The sequence below is a fragment of the Paralichthys olivaceus genome, chromosome 18 (genome assembly GCF_024713975.1).
Source record: "Paralichthys olivaceus isolate ysfri-2021 chromosome 18, ASM2471397v2, whole genome shotgun sequence".
Classification (NCBI taxonomy): Eukaryota; Metazoa; Chordata; class Actinopteri; order Pleuronectiformes; family Paralichthyidae; genus Paralichthys; species Paralichthys olivaceus.
Window position 1 is genome coordinate 4943234 of NC_091110.1, and position 23571 is coordinate 4966804.

General features: G+C 42.2%; 1 protein-coding gene across 5 annotated transcripts in view; it reads right to left on the reverse strand.

The window, feature by feature from the left end:
• Nucleotides 1-668: 668 nt before the first annotated feature.
• arhgef28a (Rho guanine nucleotide exchange factor (GEF) 28a) overlaps nt 669-23571 on the reverse strand; it is a 49017-nt gene continuing 26114 nt past the window's right edge. The window contains exons 14-36 of one of the 5 annotated variants that reach the window (XM_069514274.1): nt 22354-22440; nt 20527-20569; nt 19314-19415; nt 18810-18933; nt 17303-17438; nt 17154-17209; nt 17001-17061; nt 16718-16853; nt 15953-16068; nt 15715-15855; nt 15328-15578; nt 15110-15235; nt 14894-15011; nt 14498-14752; nt 13534-13610; nt 13186-13364; nt 13010-13101; nt 12748-12933; nt 11774-11994; nt 10999-11046; nt 9912-10430; nt 8052-8337; nt 669-3145 (exon numbers count right to left, since the gene is read on the reverse strand). In XM_069514274.1, coding sequence (XP_069370375.1) covers nt 2970-3145; nt 8052-8337; nt 9912-10430; nt 10999-11046; nt 11774-11994; nt 12748-12933; nt 13010-13101; nt 13186-13364; nt 13534-13610; nt 14498-14752; nt 14894-15011; nt 15110-15235; nt 15328-15578; nt 15715-15855; nt 15953-16068; nt 16718-16853; nt 17001-17061; nt 17154-17209; nt 17303-17438; nt 18810-18933; nt 19314-19415; nt 20527-20569; nt 22354-22440 — 3536 coding nt within the window. In that variant the 3' untranslated portion in view covers nt 669-2969. Of the gene's footprint in view, nt 3146-7747; nt 7961-8051; nt 8338-9911; nt 10431-10998; nt 11047-11773; nt 11995-12747; nt 12934-13009; nt 13102-13185; nt 13365-13533; nt 13611-14497; nt 14753-14893; nt 15012-15109; nt 15236-15327; nt 15579-15714; nt 15856-15952; nt 16069-16717; nt 16854-17000; nt 17062-17153; nt 17210-17302; nt 17439-18809; nt 18934-19313; nt 19416-20526; nt 20570-22353; nt 22441-23571 lie in introns of those variants that run through there. The other 4 variants (XM_069514278.1, XM_069514275.1, XM_069514276.1 and 1 more) reach the window with 4 other exon arrangements.

The following is a 23571-nucleotide window of genomic DNA, read 5'->3' on the forward strand; positions in this document are numbered from 1 at the left end:
ATAATAAGTATAAATAATAAAAAATGTATTATGTTGGTAAATTTAATGTAGCAAAGCAAAAATCAATTATAAACTACAATAATAAATGAGGACTGCAGCTATTAAGGGACTAGAGTGGGTGTTGTTTGTGAGTAGCTGGGGACATAATAAGGTGATCTGTACACCCAGTTGATCTCAGGCACCTGCTCTTTTGTCGAATAGGGAAAAAGCACCACACAACACCAGTGTGGAGCAGGGGAAGCTCCAGTTGAGGAGACTGTTTTTATTTTTAAAGCTTTTACTTGAGAGTGAGAAGGTGAAGCGAGTTTCATTTTTAGGAATCTTCAGCAGCCCAGCATTTTGTACACAGCCATGTTTGTTGCTCGACAACATATCGCTTTCATCCGATACTGATGTTGTTTTTTTATTATTGCACTTCCGCGGTGCAGCCAGACAGGAAATCGGTAACAATTGAACACCTTGTCTACCACCTGTCGCTGCTGACACCACAGCGCTGCTCATTCACACGTCTGTTCACCACTTTCACATTCAGACCACGCTCATGAAAGACGTGATATTTGTACCCACACTGAACGTTGTGTTTGTGCTTCAACCAGTTTGGTGTTTTATTGTATTAATGCCCTCCATCACAAAGCCCTGTGTTAACCTAGAGATAAACAAAGCACCAATTCAAGTTCGACAAAGTAATTTTATCAATAAAGCTGTGTCTGTATATAGAACACATGAGTAAACAACAAGATAACACACTTTCATCAGTTTACACAGGCACGCTCCTATTTAAAATACAACCCTCCACAAAACAATGTCAAACAGTTGAACTCTTTTGTAATGTAATAAATAAATAAAAGCACACACATATAGACATGGTACCAAAATCACATCAAAACACGGCCACTGCCTTATTGTCCCATTAGAAGACTGCAATAGTAATTCAATTCATCTTCTATAGTGTCGGTTAAAACACCTAAAGCATTGCAGGGACATCTTTAACAAAAACGCTTATGAACGATAAGTAAATATATATATACAACAAGAATAATGGTGATAATGATAAATCGGAACCTGCCGGCTAGCCGGGGCCTTTCTGTGTGGAGTTCACGTGTTCTTCCTGTGTCTGTCTGGGTATGAGTGCAGGTGCTCCAGCTTCCTCCTACAGTCCAATTACATGCAGGTTAGGATAGCAGGACACTCAAAATTGACAGTATATTTGAATGTGAGCGTGAATTGTTTTTTGTCTATGTATATTGTCCCTGTGCTGGACTGGGGACAATTCCAGGGTGCACTCCGCCTCTCATCCAATGTCAGCTGGGTTTGGCCCCATGCAGCCGCCCAGCCACCCCTAAAAGATAAGTGATATAGATAACGGATGGTCTACATGAATATTTAAGTGTAAGGATGAGGTGTTTCATATTGTACAGGGCAATCATTCAAGAATAACATCTTACCCCCTGTAGAACTCAGTCAAAATTCGCAAATTTAAAAGAATATTGCTGGCCAAAGTTTAGCGAAGTTGTACTCAACGTGAAGCCACGCTGCAAATTACTTTGCCAGAGGAAGCAGATGTTTTATTGCCTCCTTACTCTCACGGATTGAAAGTGAACGGGAGGCCATGTTTCAGTGGTGAAACATGGCCACTGCATGATCATATGTGAAAGTCAGCGCTAGAGACGAAGAACAGCTGAATCTGAAGGGAAGTCATTACATTTGCAGGTATTTGGGCATCAACCAAAGTACTGGACAAATAAAAGGTTTCACCTGGACATGCAGCTATAGATGAAAAGTTAAGGGATGACAAGTTGCTGTAGTTGAATCGTTTGGTCGCCGAGACATTAAATGTTAAACAGATGATGAAGGTATCGGAAAAGCCATGGAATTACTAAAGTGATAGGGATCTGTCCTCTGGGAACAATGAACATTTTTACAAAATCGAATGGTAATCTTTTATGTAGTTCCTCAGATATTCCAGTCTGGATCAAAGCGCTGGAGCAACTCACTGTCGGACATTTCTATCCAAAGAAAATGAATTGGAAATAAAAGAAAACAAAAAAGTCACCAGAGATTTGTAATGGAATTGTTGTAACATTATAAAGTAAGTGTTAAAATTTGTTTGGTCTGACACGTTTTTCTTTTTTTTAAATATATTTAGCAGATGTGCTGAAAAGATGCTGTCTCAGGCTTTCCTGGTGGAAATGCTGCGCGGTGATAAAACGGAGAGATATTACTACAGCTGCAACATCTTTCTTAAAATCCACATCTGAGCTTATTTTTCTTAACAAGAAAAAACAGTCTTCCGATAAAAGAGAAATAAATGATTGGTACAGGCAGTGAGACGGAAAAAAACGTGGGGCTGACGCTGTCGTGCCTCATCTTTCAGTTCTAATGCTTTGTGCTCTGCGTTATGCTCGTCCATAAACACAGCCTGTCTGATAAGTGACAGAGAGACAGTTTACTCTATGGAAAGACAATCACCTGCTGGTGAGATGCAGCCTCATGTTTTTGCTGATATTGGGTTTACACTTTCTCTCCCTCTGGGGTAAATTGAATAAATATAGAGCTCCAGAGATAAGATATGTGGGACCTGAGGAAGGGAGGAGGGGCGAGAGGGAGAAAAAACAGCTGCAGGGGCCCGGGCAGACAATATAGACCACACGCACAAACACAAATAACAGAAAATGAAGAGACTGTGGACACCCAGTGGGGCCTTGAGCTAAGGTGCATGACACATGTGAGATTGAGTCTGAAACAACCTCAGTTTCTTTATCTCCCTGTGTGTTTCCAGAAACTCTCCACGCCACAAAAAAATACCACGCAGCAATCTTTCAAATATACAAGAAAAATGAAAAAACATCTTTACAGGGAAATGCTTTCTGAGGCCGCCCCAATCCATTCCTTGCTTAGGCCTCCATTAATGTCTTTATCTTCCTCCAAGTGCTGGGTTGGCTTTTTAAGAGTCTCATATTTATCAATATTCAGAGGTACACTATGGTTTCTTCCCTGCCCTCCTCCCCACTGCTGTCAGTCTCCAAGGAAACCAGCGCACTGAGGTCCAGCTGAGGGTCAGCGGGATGCGGGAGCCCCTGATACAAATCAGTTCCACTTGCCCTCGACAACCAGGTCTCCCCGATGTAGCTGTGACTGCTATGATCTGTGTGGGCACAGAAAAAAACAATATTATTATAGGTAATGCAGTGACTTTTATAAACCTGCCTGTTTTCTTGTCCTGTGTTGATGCTCCAGAGCTAGAGCTAGTGTCATTAGTGAGTCCTCCTCAAACAGTTCTACAATATACTGTCACTTTTTATTGTCTTTGTGCTGGACGTTGTGTGCAGAGCTTTTTACCCAGTCAGACTAAGTTAGAAAACATTCATCCTACCTGGTTCATCTGCAATAACAATTTTATCGTCAATGTTTTTCATCAAATGAAACTGGAATTGCTTTATTGCTGTATTGAAATAATAATAAATGAAATTATTAAAATGATTTTGGGGTGATTTTGACCCAGTTGCAGACCACTGCTGTGGTTTACCTAAGGACATAACATTTTTTAAACTTGGTCCACAGACTAAAGGCACACTGACCCTCCCCTCAGACTGCTACACAGCACTGGTCGTCTATTTATTAGATTTTATTAATATTGAACGTATTATGTGTCCAAATCGCACAAAAATCAGCACTGCACTTCTTTGGGCTAGTAACAGACATGGCAAGTGTGATAAGCTGATAAGATGAACGGGTTGAAGTTAATCTGTGTAGAACAAATACAGCAACTGATACTGCATCTGCCAGACTCAAACTAAGGAGACTTCATCATTTAGTAAGCACTGAAAAATAATCACCAGGATGGGACATGTAGCCACTGTTTAATGAGCTCAGTCTAATTGTTTAGCCCACTCGTCTAATCGCTAACAGCGTGTAGATCAGCCACAGTGCTGCCTCCTGCATGAGAGAGGAAGTCAAAACAGAAAGATCTTGGATATCCATCATTCTCCCTGTACTTAGAGGTGTCACGTTTATCATTATGTTTGTCAGCCAAATCAATCTTCATGGTCGGGATTCGATGACACCTGCCTCCGCACGTTTCACAGCCGAGATGAGGTGAGGAAACCAGGCGAAGGAAACGAGGGAGGATGAACAACCTAGGATCTGTGTGAAGTGTGTTTGAGCAAATTATTATATTTCCAGCTTCAGGCGTAGTGTTCTCATCATAAGAGCAATAACATTATTAATCAATTACCTGAGAGACAATGTGTTTTTTGTGCAGAGCTGATGATGTGTCCGTGTGTGTGCTTGCATTTTTGTGTGTGTGGCGGGTGCCATGTAGCATTAGGGACAGGTGTGTGCTGTCATGGCAACAGATGGCGTGAACTATAAATTGCCTCATTGTGTCCCTGTAGGAAAGTGTCTCTGTTTGATTAATTATATCAGATTCTGTTGGAGCAGCACCGTGAGACACCACATAGGCTTGAACTTTGATATATGAGACATCGGCCGCATCATAAAATTTCTCCACTAAGTAAGATTTCAGAATTATTAGTATGACATCAAATGGATGCTATTTAAAGAAAGCAATACCATTATAAAAAAAAATGACAGTGAAATGCAGCTGCAGGATCATAATGTGAATATATTTCAAAAAGCTGGTGATGCGGCTTCAATTGGTCTCTATCAGTGTTGATAGAATGGTGTAAATGTGGCTCCTGCTAAATAGTGTTGATAAAATACAAAATTTTAAATCATGCAAATCCACTGCTATTATTTTCACAAGTCTTTGTGATCAGTCTGGGGAAGTTGTTTAAACAGTAAACTGATTAAGCACTGAACTTTTAAAACAACGATCAAAATAAATGCATCTGAAATATCCCCATCTTTAATTCATTTCAATTTCAATTTATAAACTAGCCACAATGAGACATGGCCACTAGTTGTTTGCTTGGATATTTGGGTGTGTTGTGATTGAAGCAGCTAAATGTATGTAGCTGTGAGCCTGAAGCACAGCTCCATCTGGTTCATACACAGGAATAACATGTGACGTGCAAAATCTGCATCAGGTCCACAGACTATTTTGATGTCAATGTGAGAAACCCAATGATACAACTAAAAGGTTGCTTGAAACTACGTGGAATCATTTATCTGGGGAACTGAATGGGTTCTTCCTCGGGTCGTGTCCCATCCATCCTCACAATTTCAGGGAAATCGGTTGAGACGTTTTTGTGTAATCCTGCTGACTTTCGCACAAACAGAAAACAAGGCTGATAAAACCTTATGCTCATTGACAGAGGTAATAATATCTGTGTTTTACATCTGAGTGTGGTTAGATCACCTGACTAGGACAAACCCAAATAAAGAGTGTGTATCATTTTAACTTATTCATCCGTTTCAGTGTGTTTATTGTCCTGATTGGTCAAACAAAGACACATTTCCTGATCTGGAGGGACATATATAATCCCATATTAGTCTGTTGTAGTGATCTCAGTATTGAGCATAAAAAACTACTGTCTACTATTTCACTGTGCAGCTCAAAGCTTTGTTACATAGTCACAAAGCAGGTTTGTGCATCATGCAGCCCATTATACAACAATAATTAATCTACTGTGCACACAGCTTCATCTCCACTCTCTGAACAAAACGGTGAGCAACACAAACCAGACAATACTCATCAGATGAAAAGTCATTTCAGCACATTCCATCCAACTGGTTCCTCTAGATGACATCGTGCTGGGAAAAATTATGCCAATGAAAAACGGGTGTGTGTGTATGTGTGCAAGCATGAGAATTTTCTTTTTCACATGCTCTGGTGATGATGCAAAGTGAGATCGTATTTTTTTTTTTGATCCGTGTGACCGTTGGCACGTTAGGGAATTTGCATTTAAAAGAGGTTTCTTTTCTTCTTACAGGAACAAAGAGATACCAGGTTCCAGACAGTGGGTGATTGATGAGCTTTTCAAGTCTGTAGTGCACATGAAATTAAAAAAAAGGACTCCTTTTCATAGGGTTAAAACTAATTGGAAATAATGTGAAGATTGGAAGTTTTATTCAGTTTCTGTAATTATTTTACTGCAGGTCCTCGTGGGAGCGGATGGTGGGTAGCTGTCGGCTGGAACGCACCTTGCATTGCAGGCTGCAGCCAAGTATGTGCCCCGGGCTTGTTAACAAGTGACTCAGGTTTCACTCGAGCCCGTGTGTGCTCAATAATGAGGAAAGGTTAATAAGCTGTTCAGTGAGGAAGAGATTCCACCACCTGTAGCTGGCAAACAATACCATGAACTCAACATCAGCTGCAGTTAACACTGACCTGTTTTCACACAGGCTGAGTTGAATGTAACCTGTAATTTTCCCCTCCTGTCGTGAATATAAGCATGAGCGTGTGCATGAATGGATTTAGGAATGTGGACGGACAAAAAGTGAGAATGCGGCTAACGCCTCGCGAGTGAAGCCCAGATTAATACTCTTCTGCATCCCCCCCCCACACCCCCCTTCGCCTGATGCGGTGACAAGTCATGCTGTAATGAGTTTTGTAAAGATTTTTCAAGATCAATGCCCCAATCAGTCAGCCATCGCCAGCGAACTGTGATTCACATGCTGTTGTCTGCCAGTCGATAGATAGAGGAGCCATTGATTTTCCTTTGCTTTGGCAGGCGAGGGACCCCGGCTCGCTGCTGGTGCAGGTGGAGCCGGTGGGGAGGACGGGGTGGTTTCTTTGTCAGGAGACATTGATTAACGGAGAGGAAGGGCAGACAAGGCCTCACTGGGGATACAGCCTTGAGAACAGTGTGTGTGTATGCTTGTGTGTGTGTGTGTGTGTGTGTGTGTACAGTATGCTCTCACATATATGGATGAGACCAGTGCAGGCAGAGGGTTTGTTTACATTCTCACGGGAAACACATTTCTTAATAATGTTGAGCCGCAATGAAAACAGCGTCCTACTGTGCAATGGAAGAGGCACTTCCATGTATCACTTCCTGTATCTGGGGTACAGGATATTAATCATAACCACTAATGAAAATTAGTAATTGAGCCACTTGATGCTTTTATTCGTGGATGTTTTAATGCCAGCTTTCTTCCCATCACAGATCTGAAAGCAAAGATAGTTTAAAAAAATGTTTTTCGTTAATATGGAAATGAATGTAGTTAAGAAATCAAATCAATATATCTTTGGTTTCCTTCTCTTTGTGGAATTGGGTCTAGAAAATAATTAGGATTCTTTATAGTTAATTACAGCTTTTAATGTGAGAATCTGCTGTTTTTTTAATCTTATTGTTTCGCTATCTGGGGTCTGAGGATTCTTAAATGAGTCATCGGTAAAGTCTAAAGGGTTTATGGTTGTGTCCAAAATAACCCTCCCACTCAATGACTCATAATGTTTTACACTTAATATTAATACTTTTAAAGCACATTCAATGAAAATGTTTAAATGTAGGAATGAACTTGTTTCCCTCAGTTTGTGCTGTGATGGCTGCTCTGCTGTTATTTTATATTTTACCGCCACAGTTTACCAATTTGTCTTACATACGCTTAAAAGGAGTAGAATCACCAGAGAGACAAGGCTGAGACGTGCTGCCCTATCTCCTCTCGTCTCTCCACCATTTTGCTTCCCGTCAACGCCGCGAGAGCAAAGCATGATGGTACAAACATTTGGACAGCACTAATAAAATGGCAAATTCAATATACAGTGATTTGTGAGTGTTAGTTGGTTATTAGAAAATGCAAACAAAACAAAAAAACAGATCTGCTATGCAACTTTTAAATTCTCATCACAGAAACATTTATTTTGTTTTTAAATATATATATGTTGCATTGCTTTGAGGCTCAAAAATGTATTCAAATAAAACAAATCTGAGAAATTTAAAAATCAACTGTGATTCCGGGTTAATAAGTAAATATTGCTGTATTTTTGGAGGGTGACAAGCTAAAAATTACAACAAACTTGTATGACAGCAAACTGAACATTTGAGGTTATGGACTGTTGGACAGACAAAAGAAAAGATTTGTAGATTTCAGCTTATTGTAATGACACCATTTTTAGAAAACATTATGTTGAGGGTAATTCTTACCAGTGGGTGTGTGCTGCAGTCCCAGCTTTCCTGCAGGGCTGTAGAGGTACCCCGTCCCCATCATCCATCCCTGGGAGTCTGAGTGAGGATTATGGGGGGTCTTAGCTATAGGGGGCTGTCTGCTGTTGGACCTGGCCAGCAGGGTGTTGAGACAATTATGTTTGCTGGGGTCATTTTTTTTGTGGTGGACATGGCGGTTGTTGATGCTGGTGCTGGCGAACGCAGCCTCGTTCACAAACATGGAGCCGTTACCGCCGAGGTCTCTTGACTGACTTGGGGTCGAGTCCTGAGGGAGCAAACAAATGTCACGGTCCCATTCAGCCACAGAGTGGAGGGTTGAAAATCAAGAATTAAATTAAACCAATCAAACACAAACCAGTGTGATAAGAACTAAAATAGTAAACATGTACCAAAAACAAACCTTTACTGTTTAATTTGGTCCATGTCCCATCTGCTGACATGGAGGAGGCGGGGTTTATGACCTCTACGCAGACAGCCAACGGGGGGGGGGGCGACAATAAGGCTTCTCTTTTGGGAGCTGTCATGTCATTGATTTTTATATACAGTCTATGTCAGTGATGTAATATCAGACATTTCTTGCTCCACCCTCAACACAAAGCCAGTGAATGGGATAATATTTGTGTTCCCTTTTTCAGAAGGAAAAAAAGTAACATTTCTTTTTTGCTTCAAGCATCGCAAACAAACCTCCATTGGATGAATGTAAGTGAGAAAAGTGTTTTGTGGGTGAACTGACCCTTTAATGAGAAGGCGTGACAGAGTATCCTCTCCCAATACCATCCCTCTCTCTACTCCCATCATCACACCACTGCTGAACCGAGGCAACCCAGCTAATTAGAGGGGTGTGTGTGTGTGTGTGTGTGTGTGTGTGTGTGTGTGTGTGTGTGTGTGTGTGTGTGTGTGTGTGTGTGTGTGTGCACGTCATTTGATCCGTCTCTGACCCTGTGAACTGCAGCCTCTGGCTAAAACATTAGCAGGGAACATAAGGACCTCCACTACCTCTGCACGCCTTTGTCACACGGCTGCTGTTAGTGCACTGACTAAAACAGATGAATGTGGACATAAATAATACGGAAAAACAGGAGAACCTCATCACGTCTCGCCCGTGAGAGCCCTGGGTGGTGCGTAGATTAATGAGGGTGAGAGGGAACGGTGTAACACGAGTCTGCTCATTTGTCCGTCCGTTCAAGTGCTCTGTGTGCGTCTTTTGAGCAGGCACACACCTGCTGAACTGAGCAGCACAAAGACGGCTGAATGTGCTTTATTTGTTTCACCGTTGCTGCTTTTGCACGTGAGGTACATTGAGACCTAAAGGGCACGGCGAACAGTGCACCCTTTATTCTCCAAGCCTTCCAGCTGCAGGGGACATTTCACCGTTGTGCTTTTTTTTCCTCCAAACAGTGTCGATAATTTAGGCCCTTTTGGACACGGCTGATTGGTTTCTTGGGCTGCGTGCCTCTGGTTTTAATTATTTCGTCTGGGCTTTTATTTGCAACGGTTTAATTATCATCAATCATTAAGATGTTTATTGGTGAGTGGAGCTGCTGGAGCTCTAAGACAAATGATGCTGAAATTGCTCTCATTATCGCAGGTCGTACATCAAGAGGGGATTGAGCTGCTCTGCGTAAATGAGTGTAACTCAGGATGATAGCTGTCGGAGAAAAGCTTCACTGTAATGACTGCAGCCGAGAAATACTCCATAAACACTGAATATCTACAGCACACTCTCGTCAGGGTCAAGATCTTTGGTCGGAAACCACTAAGAGCTCTTGTCAAGTGACACAGATGAAACAAAAGCTAGAGTAGAAACTGTCTGAGGTGTCAGTTGTGTTTGCCCCCTACCTGCTGCCCATCTAGAGGTATGACCATGTGTGGAATCACAGTGGGCAGGCTCCTCTGGCGGCCGTGCGTACACGTCTGGAGCAGCTTTTGCTGGCTCTCCAGACGCTCGCGTTCCCTCTCCACGCTCCTCTGGCCCTCCCTGAGCCGCTCCAAGCTCTGCTGGTACTCCTCCTGCTGCTCGTCCAGCTCTTCCCTCTCGCGCCGCAGCCTCTCCGCCTCCAGGTGGCACTGCCTCTCCCTCTCCTCCAGCCTGCTCTCCTGCTCCCCCTGCTGGCTTTCCTTGGCCTGGCACTCCCTGTCCCAGCGCTCCTTCTCCTGGCGCAGTCGGTCCTGGAGCCGCTGAGCCGCCACCACCTCCTCCTTCTGCTTCTCCAGGTTGCGCTGCTTCTCCTGCTCTTGGAGGGTGTTGCCGCGGGCGCTCGGAAGGTGAAGTCGCTGAGCTCGTGGCGACGGGCGCCCGGTCTCTCGGAGGAGGAGCCTCTGGACCTCGTAGCAGCTGTCTTGGATGGTCACTGCAGCCTGGCATAGAGAGGGAAGGGCACAGAGTTCATGAAAATGCAACGGCTCAACCACAACTATACCTACCACATTAGGCAGCGAGACGAGGATTTGAATGGCAAAGTGTGATGGAAATGATGATCGGGCTCTGAAGGGGGCCATGTAATTTTATATGATAAGGGAGCAGCATCTCTTTATCTGGTTGTAATGTTCCAACTGGCAGTGGTAGAGGTGTGTTTTTTCTGGTTCATATGTAAGGAAGGATACTCAACTTTGAATATGAAAATGTCATAGTGATCCAATAACTCAAACCAACACGTCCTCATGCAAACACACACTTTCTCTCTACACAAATTTACACTTTATACCACAGAGGAGTGATAGTGTGTGAGTGTGAAACAAAATCACAGGAAAAAGATCAGATGGATCTTCTCCTTAGGCTTCAGAGTATGACACTGACTTAGCATGCGTCAGCTCACAATAAGAAAATACGGGGGGGGGGGGGTTGTTTGTTGACTTGCAGACTGGGTGATAATATAGAGGGGGATGTGAGAAAAACGGTGGTTGTAACACTGAGTAATCCACTCACCTGCAGACTGTAGAGTAACTGCATCAGGCTTTGGACACTGTGAGCAACCTGTTCATGGACAAAGTTGCACAAAAGATGCAGATTAATATGTCATCTTCACTTTACACGCATCATTTTTAAGAGTTCATGTAACTGTCACATGACTCCTGCCGTGTAACTCATTATTTACCATGTAAAAAAACGAAATATTCACCTCTACTGGGGAGTCAGAATCTGAAGATGCATTCATGAAACATCTGCGCCCCCTTGAGGCCGCTTGCTTTACTACCTGGGTTGAATTATCACACGGTGGTTGATGAGAAAAAGATTTCTCTCTTATCAAAAGTCATTTACCTCACAAAAAGCTGTGAACGGTAGCACAACGGTGGCATGGTAATTGGAATAGGTCTGTATATCCATTTTTAATGGCACAAAACCTTTGGGAGCTAAATGGACTTCTTCCTTTATTATGAGCTTATCAATGATTCATCACATTAAGGCTGAAATGTAATTCTAATAGACCCGCGCTGAATTATTAAAAACGACTGCTGGCAATCTTGAGCCACACGTCTGTGGAGAAATGGAGAGCGGTGACGTTCAGATGCAGTTCAGAGGCTGTAATGACCTCTGCCAACACTGCTGTATGGTATCTCCACCATACAGTAATGGGGGAAAACACCACATCGTAAAAGTCCATCAATATTTAACACTAACAGCCTTTTTTATTTTCTATTTCAATTTATATTATGATATCTAGCAGGCAATGCAATAAGCTAAATACATTTCGCTTATGTACCTTCAAGTCAATGTCATCTGACTCTGGAGACTGAGGAACGACGGCCTGGGTCCAGCTCCCGTCAGCGGCCTCAGGGGTCTCAGGTGACGGCTCTGAAGAATCTGAGGGGAGCTGTACATGCGGAGCAGGGCTGACAGCGAACACAGAGTCCATGTCAGAGTACGGGCTGTTGCTGGATGGAGAATGGGCCTTGGCTGACAACGTGGCTTTAAGGTTTTCAGCTGGAAAACAGGAGAAACACAAGTTTGAAACCAAAGCTGCTCCAGTTTGTGCAGCCAGCAAACTGTGGATAACGTCCGAATGAACCCATGTGAGAGAACATTAGGAGACCCTGGGAAGGATTCACCCCGAGCAAGTGGTGTGTTGATGACATGTCCAACACGCGAGAGACACAAAAATGAAAAAAGAGACAAAAAGAAAACAATATCTCATTAAGAAAAAGCGGAGCCGTACTCATAGGAAACACTGACGAAGAGGAGATTATTTGGTCGTCGCTGGTATTTATGTGCTTTTAACGAAAACATGTGATCTCCACAGAGGAATTTCTGTTTTACATCCCTCCTCCGCCTGATGCCCCATAAAAATTGAACTGAATTGAAAACAGCGTGAGACTCGCTTGGCTCATCTGCTTATTAAGGTGCATGTGGTTTTAAATTCAGTGTGAGAGGTCAGTTAAAGGAACATAACACGATTATTTTTTGATTCCCTTCAATTTCAAATTAAATTTTCCAGGCTTGCCCTGTGATTTATATCTTAAGATATACAATGAAATGAAAATTACGAGAAATTGATTTTCTTTTCTTTTTTTTATCTTTACCACTGTTTTCAGACATGACCTTTCCCATATGAAGATTGCAGGAGGAGACAGTCTGTGTCAGATGCATTCACAACAACATCAGTCAAATTTCCAGAATACTGTTGAGGTGCCTGTGTCTGTAGAAGGAACCACATTAAACACCACCATTAACACTCACCCTCCTGCAGAGCTGCAGCCAGCAGCTCGCCCGCCTGGGGCACGTCCTCTGAGTGCGGCTGGACGAGCAGCCGCGGTTCGACTGCAGAGGCGTCCGTCCTCCCACTCAGAGCAGAGAGCGCAGTGTAGATCTGCAGCTTCTCCTCCAGGCTGGAGCAGATCTGCTGGTCCTGGCTCATCAGACTCTCTGATAACACAAGTTCACATCATTCAAGGACCAAGTCAAATATTCAAGACTATGAAGAAAAAACTGAATAAAGTACCTTGTAACTTATGGATCTTCTGAACACGAGCCTCAGCAGCTCGCTTCTCCTCCTCTGATTCACTCGCGTATTCCTCCTCTTCTTCCGGACAGCTGAGCAGAACAACAGCGAAAGATTGATAGAAAAACTATTCCAGCAAACGGTGAATATTTTATATTCAGTTTCGGTCCACAAACCTCTCCACAGCCTCTCTAATGAGCCTCATCCAGGCGTTTCGTTCCTCCTTGGATGACGTGTGGACCTCGTACATTTCTGGCCCTGCTGATGATGCGCTGATCAGAAACATCCCCCTCTCTTCATTTGCTACTTCTCGCACTATTAACTTCTGCAGTGCGATGACTGGTGGTTTCTGGTCCTGGAGCACATTAAAACAGGGAAACATATAATTTTACATTAGATGATAGCAGCTCTACATGAAATGGTTTACTTTATATAAACAGCTAATAGGGTGTAACATTCTGATTGCTGTTACAGCTGGTTATTGCCTCTTTAAGATCAACAAAATGCAATTAATGTGTGCGTACCACAGTGGCAAACGTATACTTCTGGTCTTTTTCCTGCAGGAAGATAAGTGTGTCTGTGAGAAGGAGCGCCAGGATGTCTGAGGAAGTGAGGACAAGAAAGAAAACATTGTTAACAATTAATTTATTTAATTATCGCTGAGAGTACATATACAGTAAAACAAAATATATACATACAAAATTAAATGACTGGAAAACAAACAGCAGAACTGTGAATGGCACTCAGTCAAGTACATAACTCCACCAAGGCCCAACACTTCCATTAACGCCAATCAAGCTGCACCAAATTTCACAAACCCATAGATATGAATTCCATAAATATGACTAATTGTTTTCATTAAGATCCATGAATTATTTCTTTGGAAATTCACAAAAATGAAGAAATGCATGAAAATAAATCCTTGATCTGATCCGCTCCACAATTGAATGTGTTTTTTCTTTACTCATACTCCATCCTTTAAGTTTCAAGAAAACTGATTCAGTAGTTTTTGCACAATCCAGCTGACAGTCAGACAAATAAACGCACAAACAAACAGACAAATGACAAACATAGCCTCCTTGGTGGAGGTGTAACAGTTACATTTAAGCGCAGAGTGGTTTGTGATCACGGTTTAAAAAGCACCAATTGGTACAATTGTGTTTATTTAATGTGTAAAATGTAAAGGAACTGTATTTATTAAGAACTTCTCAAACCACTTCACAGTAGACTGAAGGGGCTGGGACTCTAACCACTGACGTTCTGGTTGGTGGACGACCCACTCTCTACCCTAAGCCACAGCTGCCCAAACACTTTTATTGAAAATTGGAACATGGGAATAAGCCGGACACTTGACTACAGGACCAGTTTATGTTTGAAGGTGTGTTGCTGTTCAGGACTTTACAAATAACATTGTTCATAAATAACATCTCAGAGTGGAGGCAGGAGAGACATGAAGATGTCAGCATGTCACTAGAAACACATTTTCACCTTTCAGTCGACCGGTAGCAGTCTTCCACAGGAGCAGGCCCTGGTGCTTGAGAATTTGTTCCGGCCCCATCATGTCCTGCTTCCTGAAGGTATGTCCGCTCTTCAGCTTGGTCGAGCTGCGGTTCTCCATGCGGTTCCACACTTCCTGTAATCTCTGATGCCGCTCATACTCACTGACCCTCAAGTTCACAGCTGCTATCACCTCCCGGATCTGAGCCAGGGCTTTAGAAAGGTTGGCACGCTCCTCTGTGTCTTCTAAGAAATAATGACGGACAAATAGAATTGTGTTTTAGTTAAACTTTTACAAACTAAATACCATGATGAGCGCTGTTTTGTTATTTGCCTCTGCCGACCGTGTGAGTAATTTCACCAGCAGGTGGCAGCAGATGACTTTACCTTGAGTGTATTGTAAGATCCTCTCCAGCAGCACTGGGTACTTTGTAATCCTTTGGGTTACGAGCAAGATGCATTCTGGGATCTCTCTCCGTCGCACCAAGGAATTATTACCTTGTTGCTTGAAAAATAAGCATAAAAGATTATGCTAATACCTTATGAGCAGTACGGTGGTGATGCTTTTATTATTCTGATTATTTATCTGAGAATGTAAAGTACCTTAATGAAGTTCTGAAACCTTTTGTTGTGCTGCTGTAGTTCTTTGAAAAAGCTGACCGCTTCATTGTGGCGACTGCAGAATTCTCCATATACCTGCTTCATGTTCTCACCATTTTCATCTGAAAACTGCAGAAAAACACACACGCAGTGATTCCCTCTTGCACCAGCTTCAATCAGTTACACTTAAAAAAATAAAAAACCAGTGTCAGACGACCAACCTGCTGGAGCAGGACGTCTCCTATTCGCTGGATGAGGTAGTTCCTGTGTCCCTGCGGCTGGGCCGAGCTGTGTCGCTGCTCTTTCATGGCGGCGAAGAGGCCGTGGTGGAAGAGGAGCAGCTGGTCCAGACAGGGGAAGACCCGCTTCACCGCTTCTGTGTCGAGCTGCACCTCCTCCCTCATACCTCGCCGGAAAACCTCGGCCATGATGTGGAGCGTCTGCAGGTGGTGGAGCTCAGTCTGCATCAACTCTGCGTCACATGTGCAACACGTGTGTTACTTGATAACATGTGTAAATGTTCCATCTCTCCAACAATCTACATCTGTTGCTCAACCCCTGACAGAAAAGGAAACATTCCAGTGGTCTTCTTTCTCAACTCTGCTCACCATAGATGACATCTTGCCTCTTGACCGCTCGTTTGTCGTGCTTCTTGCAGAACTTGTGCTCCACCGTCAGACTCCACGACTCCGCCTCGTAATCTGCAGCATCCGCCGAGATGTCACCTTGGATACACGCGTCCACACAGTCTATGGGAATGAAACGGAATAAAACAAACTTTGATTCAAATTGCCCTGATTCACTTTGTGGAAATCTGTGAAAAATTGAGCTTTATTCATCTCGTACCCTCTCCAAAGGATGAGTCGGTGGAGGTGGAGGACGTTGGCGTCGGCAGCTGCTCCTCTGAATGACTGGGCCCCTTCCCGGCGTCACACTCTGTCTCTGAACTCTCACTGAGCCGACTGTACTCACAGAGAAAACACAGAGAAACATTATTGGGTGAATAACTTTCACCACTATCATCACATGTCATCGCGTGTTATATTAAGATTAATGACTGGACACGTTTATCAATTTTTACTGCATTAAATCAAACACAAAATGTCCAACTTCGTTCCATGTCCTTAAAATCATTCTTACTATTTTCTTTTTTACACACCCAGTGACATAAGGATTCAGTTCATATTCATACATTTATAAACATATATAAGATAGGTACATATATATAAACATAAACATAGGTACATATACACATAAACAAAGATTCATAACTTATCACAAACATCTGCCTATTTAAATGAAAGAGAAAGAGAGAGAGCTGTGTGTGTGTGTTTAGTTTATGATTAAGCAAGTAGTAACTATGGTTAGAGTAAGTCTCCAGGAAATCAACACATGACTGTGTGTGTGTTCCTCCTGTAATATATGTACACTGAGTGTGTGCTCTGTGTAGTTTTACCCAGGTTCCTCTCTACCAACATCTCTTCCCCTGTTTTTATTCTCTGTGAGGCATTCTTTCCATTGCTGAGATTTCCTGTATCGTTACTGACGGATCTGAGGTTTATAGCCAGTTATTCACTTCAGGGCTGAGGTAGTAAGTATTGAAATACTGACCTGTCACTGTTGGGGAAACTTCCAGACAGAGAGCTTGGCTGGGTCACCGTCTCCTTCCTCTCCTTCGCCATCATGACAGGAAGGGAGGTAGAGATGGGGATCACACACTGCGGAGGACTGTCTCTCACTGTGAAATCTGTGGGGATAAAGAGTATAACTCCACATTAGCATATGACACTAAAACCCTGAGTAGAAATGTTACAAACAGGAAGTTTAATGCACGATTACGATGAATTAACAACAGAGCAGTTTGTGACTGTTGACCCCTGTCTTGTAAACTCACTCTGTGGGAGGGATGCTGTCCTGTTCTTCACCATCGTAACAGCATATTTATCCTGAAGTTTCTAAGTAATACAAATGAGAGAGGCTGGTCAGAGCGCATATAAACAATTGATACGAGGAGACAAGCAGCTCCAGCTAACAGCACTGAGCTCACCTTCAAACATGGCGGCAAAGATTCCTTACAGCCCTTATGGACGATGGCAGTGCAACCTAAGGAAATAAACAATTTCATCAACATGATTTTTTTTTTTTTTTTTTTAAACAATACGACTGTGAACGTCTTGGATTTATACTTTTACTCACTGGAACAATGCAGCAGGTCCTTGCCAGATGCTGGTTTGTCACATACCACACAAATGGTGGGGCCTAAACAGGACCCTGTCGCAAACCGATGTCCATTCAGCTGCCTGTCCTTGGCCTCTCTGTCCTTCCCCTTCCCCTTAGAAAACCACGTGAAAGACATAGGTGTAAAACGAAGAGGCCAGATAGAAGGAGAAAAAAAAACCGTCTTGATTGACAATTACGCTACAATGAGCTCAGGTCAAAACAAGCCCAGGTTCTTTTCTCTACACATCGGAGGAAAGAGAGTCACGTTTCTATTTGCAGACGAAACTGTCCCGTGTGTAAGTAGATAAATGAGCCTGGGAGAAATCCCCGCCCTTTTTCCAAACCGTCCTCCGACAAGGAAACGAAGCATGGCGTAAACAGCAGATGCAGGTCAGAAAGGGCTTCCAGTGTCTGTGCTGACTCAACAACAGGGGATTAATCATTAAAAGGAAAAGAGGCTGGATTCCATGTTTGGTCACTCCGACCTTGAGTTATTCTCTCAAACATTTCCTGGTTCTGCCTCCCAGAGAGCAGAGAGACACATATTCCACACCTGAGCCTCTGTCTGGCAAACTGAGTCTCTGCAGAACGGTTTTCATACTCAATATCACCTCTACAGGCAGAATATGAACACCATGACTTGGTTTGTTGGTAGTTTATCAAGAGGTGAAAATTGGCAATACAAATACAACTTGATTCACAATATTTGACTGAAACTAGAAAGATCGATTCATGTGTAAAGCTGACATGCCAGTACTACAGAGGGAGACAAACACCGTCATGCCGACCAAATCTTTGCCTGCTTTGAAAATATTTGTCCCCAAACAGAAGCTAAAGTTTTCCTTTCTATAGTTTGCGTTAAAACATTTGCAAAAAAAATCTGAATTGTATTGTTGGGAATGTGTGAATATCATACTCAATGCCCCAATAACAATAATAATAAATAATAATGATTATATTTGGCATCTTAAACACAAAAAGTGACAGTCTATTAAACTTGGTGTGCTTATAAAAAATACTTTAAGGACACAAAAACCACAACAAGAGAACTTTCATTTAACCACATGAAATAGCCCATTTGTTGTATTGATGTTTTAATGTTCAATTCTTGACAATTTTGAAGTTTGCATTCTTTTATATTGAGGGTGGTGGTATATTGTTAATGTTGCTGCTGCTCTGTCAGTTATGCAGCTGAGGGCATAGGTCGCATTCACGAGAGCCAAGCGTAGTCTTTATTTGGGGTCAGGTCAGGTCAGGGTTTTTCAACGGTGTGTGAGCATCTGTATTTTTGGTCTCGATAGTTTATCATACATTCACAAGCTCGTTTTTAAATTACTATTGCCTTTGTACGGGTTTATAAATGTAAGTAAAGTATTGCAACACAGACAGAAGATGTTGTGTTTTTTGTACCACCACGCATTCCCTCAAGTGTCCTTTTTGTTGGTTGGCTATACTTGATGTAATAGGTTTTAAGGTGTTTTACCTTGGTCTTGCTGCGTGTGCTGGACATCCTGCTCTTGAGGAAACTGAAGGTGCGGATGACTTTGTACTTCTCTGACTCCGCTTTGGTTGGGATGCTGTACTTATCGAGCTCCTCCTCTTCAATTCTGTTGAACCGTTACAATAATGTCAGGGAAATTTAATTTGTGCACTAATATAAAAAATAATAAACATGGCACTGTTGCGTAACCTGATATTGCACAGTCTTTAGGGAAAGGGAAAGCAATCCAAATAAAACTCACACACACACACAAACAGAAATCCTTTGTTAGTCACAATAAGTGCTGATTCTCTGCAGCCCTGTGCTGTGAAAGTAAATTCAAATTAGTAGGTTGTTAGAGACATGCAAAACGACGACGACAGTCTTTGGTGTGCACTGTTAAAATATAATAACAACAGGTGGTAAATGAGTCACACTGTGAGTGAGGTTTCAAGGTTAGTTTGTTTATGTCGGACGGTTAAGAGGAAGGTTCGCCCCCCCACATACTCTTTGAGGAACTCAGACAGCGTGAGGTGTTGGAGCGACTCTGCCAGCTCCATGCTTCCCTCATCATCCGCAGACTGGGCACGACTACGGAACCTAATGTCCCTGCAAAGAACAGCGCACATGGACGTCTTAGTGCTGATGAAAAGCCACAAGTGCTAACGATTCAAGCTACAATCACACATGAGGAGTCTGCAAATAATGAATAGTTTCATTATTGATTCACATGGACAAGTGTGGAAAATATCTTCGAACATAAACTTATGTGATTTTACATCCCGAGTGTCTGAGCCTACAAATATTATATCTGTCATAATGTCAAATCCTCACATTTGAGGTTCAGTTTTTCACTTGATATATGACTTAATGATTATCAACAACATCTGCAGATTCATTTTTATTAATTGGCAAATTAACCAATAGTCGCAGCTCTGCTCCAAACACAAAGAAAGAACATGTTTTTTTTACTCGAGTCTGGTTGTTATCTTCCACTAGGGGGAGCTAATGAAGTGTGCCAGTGTAACTAGGGTATTTATACATTTATACAATTTGAGGAAATATCTGTTAGCATCTTTCCTAATGGGATGGAAGTGAAAATAGTCAAAGTGGAACAGGAAGTAGAAAGGATGTCCTTCTTTTTTAAAACCAGTGCCACTCCCCTCTGAGCAGACAGAGAGTGCATGAAGTCACTTTTTGTTATTAACTTTAACTACATCCTGCGTTTTTTTTTAAAAATCAAAATGCATTACTTGCATGTACATAAAGAACATTTGTCGTGCATTGTGATGTAGCCATGATGCAGCTGTGAAAATGAACTACAAGGCTGCAAGATGACACTGTAACCCACAGATGAAAAACAGGGCGAAGAAAAAGTATCACAGGGTCATAGTGATATCTGAGCCTCACTACCTCTGCTGTCGCTAGAAAAGAAGAAAAGGATCAAAAACAGCAGTAACACATGAACCCAGCTTCTCAGCAAACTTCTCAGAGTGCCTGCCATCCCCGTTCGGCCTAATCGTCATGGTTACAAACATACAGTGAGTTGCTCTTGGCATATATCTGATGAAAGGAAGGGTCGTTCATACAGGGAGCCAATGACCCAGTGAGTGAGGTTGAGTGATTTAGTGTTTGGACAGAGAGAAAGACAGAAAAGGGCGATAAAACATAATTCGAATGAGTAAGTGAATTTAAAAAAATCAATTTGAAGTATAAATACCTTTTCTCATGTGACTGCTCTGAAATATTGGAGGTTCTTTGCTCTGTAGACAGAAAGAATGGAGAGAGGTTATTCATCTGATTGAAGAATCTGACAACACGATTGATTGACAAGTGACAGGACAAGCATATCTAAGACCAAATACCTATAAACATTTCATTCTTTATATATTATATATATATATATATTTTAGCTGAGTGAATATAACAACAAAGCCTGTCAGTGTTACATGCTAGATGTCCTGAAATGATCTGAATAGGTTATTATAAAAGCGTCTTCATGTACACAACCAGGACAGGACGAGACGCACAAAAGCTGCAGCACAAACAGACGCACAGTGCCGACCCTGAGACGCCTCATGTCTCGTCAGGCTGCAAAGCAATCAGTCATCTTCTCATTTCATCAAAGCAAACCTGATTTCTTCTTGCACTCCTGCGGCCAGTATGATCACAATACAGGTATGTCTTTATTGGGCGACACACACAAACAGGTCTGCGCAGACACACATGCAAACACACGTCAAGGTTATCACAGATTTATGATCTTTATTTAGTTCTTACAGGGTTTCTGCAGGTTTCAGCAAGTGGAATTTAAGACCCTTTTAAGAACATAATGAATGGAAGTTAAGGCCTATGCCAAGTACGACAGAAATGAGGGAACATTTCCCGTGAAAGTTGAAGTGGCATTGTAAAGAATAAACCACGTTTTCTCACAAATTCTGACCTGTTTTTATCAGTTCCACATCGGTATTGTGTGAAGGTTTTCCATTCTTTTAAATGTCACTGTAAATACTACCCAGTTCAAAAAAACCAAAACCAACAATCATGTGGTAAACAGAACGACGGAGAAAAAGAAGAACTACAAACTAAAATATCACTCAGTAGAGCACATACAGTACCTCCACCAGGGCCACACTTTTAATAAAGCGGCACCAAATTTCTAATTTGTTTTTATCAAGATCCCAAATATTCCCTGAGAAAACAGCGAATCTATTCCACAATATTTAAGAAAGTGAAAAAAAAGTTTCATGGTAAATCCATTCAGTTGTTTTTATGTCAAATTTAAAAGTTGAAATTCAGAATATTAGACTTTTTAAGCTGCCTGCGGAAACCCTGCTCTTAGATTTCAGTTTCAATTCCCAACATTACTCCCACTCCTTTTGACTTTTGGCTATTTTTCACACATATATTTATAGATTTCAAATATCGGATGATGAGGGGAAAACCAGCAGTTGAAAACAGACTTACATTTCATGCAGGTTGCCTCAGTTGTGTTTTTGTATAATGTGTTGAATAAATGCTGGTACATTTGATAAGCAGCTGGCAGTCAGTGCTGTTCTCTCCACTCACAACTTCACAGTCATGTCTCTGTTCACAAAGTCCAACTTTCCCTCTCAAGTTAGCTCTGTTGTGGTCTAACTCCTGGAGGAAATATCTGGCTCTTCAGCAGCTAAATGTTCCACAACATTCAATAGCTCGTTGCTAATCTTTTTCAGGTTGTGCAAAGTTAATTTACTGAGCTCTTTTTCAGTGCAAAGAGGCATGAGAGAGAACTAAACACATTAAAGTAACAGGCCAGGAAACTAAAACAATGAACTGAAACATGCTGTAAAGCTGCCAGGAGCGGGATGATGATTCTCTGTGGGTTAAAGTCACTTTTTTTTTCTTTAGTCAGATGTGGTAAAGTTTCCATTTTCAGCAGCTGAATCAGTTTACAGTAATAACCTTGACTTCCCACACGCACACACAAGCACAGACGCTGACAGCGACGTGCCGGCTATTGCAGGGCCCTGGCGCAGTGTGACGGCTGCAGGTGTCCAGTACTTACTACCAGGGTGGAGCAGAGACAGAGATTTAGACAGAGAGAGGGCCTGAAGGAGAGATCGGCTGTGGCTGACACTGTGGAGCACGGCATCTACAGAGCACAGTGGACAGAGGGCTGCTCACACATCAACTACAGAGGGTGCAGACTGAGATCTCCTACATCACTACTTCATGCAGCGCTTTCTGGGCGGATTTTGAATGTTGGAAATTAGGGAAAACTACAGTCTCTCTTTATTTGATAAATAAAAAACAGCTGTTGAAGAAATAGTTTGACATTCTTGCTCTCTTGCTGAGAATGGGATGTGAAGATTCAAAACACTCTTACTTTCTACAGCTGTGTCTCAATTCAGGGGCTGCATCCTTCGGAGGCTGGATTTGATGAGCGATTACGTCACAGCGGTGCGACTAGACCGTTCCATTTCGGAGGCTCCTTCCATTCCTAAGAAATTAAGGCTCTAAGGATGGACCCTTCCCAGCCCAACCTATCCCAGCATTCATTGCACTTAAGTGACAAACCGTTTTTCAAAAAGGTATTGGCACATGCACGCTTCAACTCAACCGAACCCCTCACGGTACATAATAAAAAAACAAAACAAAGGGCGTTGAAACTTTCTCAGTGTGTCAAACTTCAGCTCTGTTGCCAGGCAACAGCAATAATAGTGGGACGAGCTGGTGACGCTGATCACGGAATGCCCCTGCAGAACAAACTGTCTCATTTCATTTCGACCTTCAAGGTCTACGCATGCAGCCCACAAAGGAAGTGGTTTTAATGGGCTGGGTAGACAGCGTCCTTCGAAGGATGCAGCCCCTGATTTTTATACTGAAATACTGAAACACAGTCAGTTAAGCAGCCTGGCTCTCTTCAAAGGTAACAAGATCTGGATCTCTTCGAAAGCTCACTGCTAAACACACTCCATCTCCTTTCATTCATCCAAAAACTTATCATTAAGTCAAAGACAATTTGTGGTTCTGTGTGTGTGTGTGTGATGGCTGTGATGAGAAGTCTCCAGGAAGTCTGCTTATGACCACAAGCTGTTTTTGTGTTTCACAGAAATGTATTGAATTATTTATAAATAATAAGTACTTTTTACAGGATAATTCAATAAGTTGTCTGCAATGTAAATTAAACTGAATTCTCTGAAAGAATACAAAAAATACACATTCTATCACTGACTGTGTGTATTTGTATTAATATTCTTTTATGTAAAATAATGGTTTATTA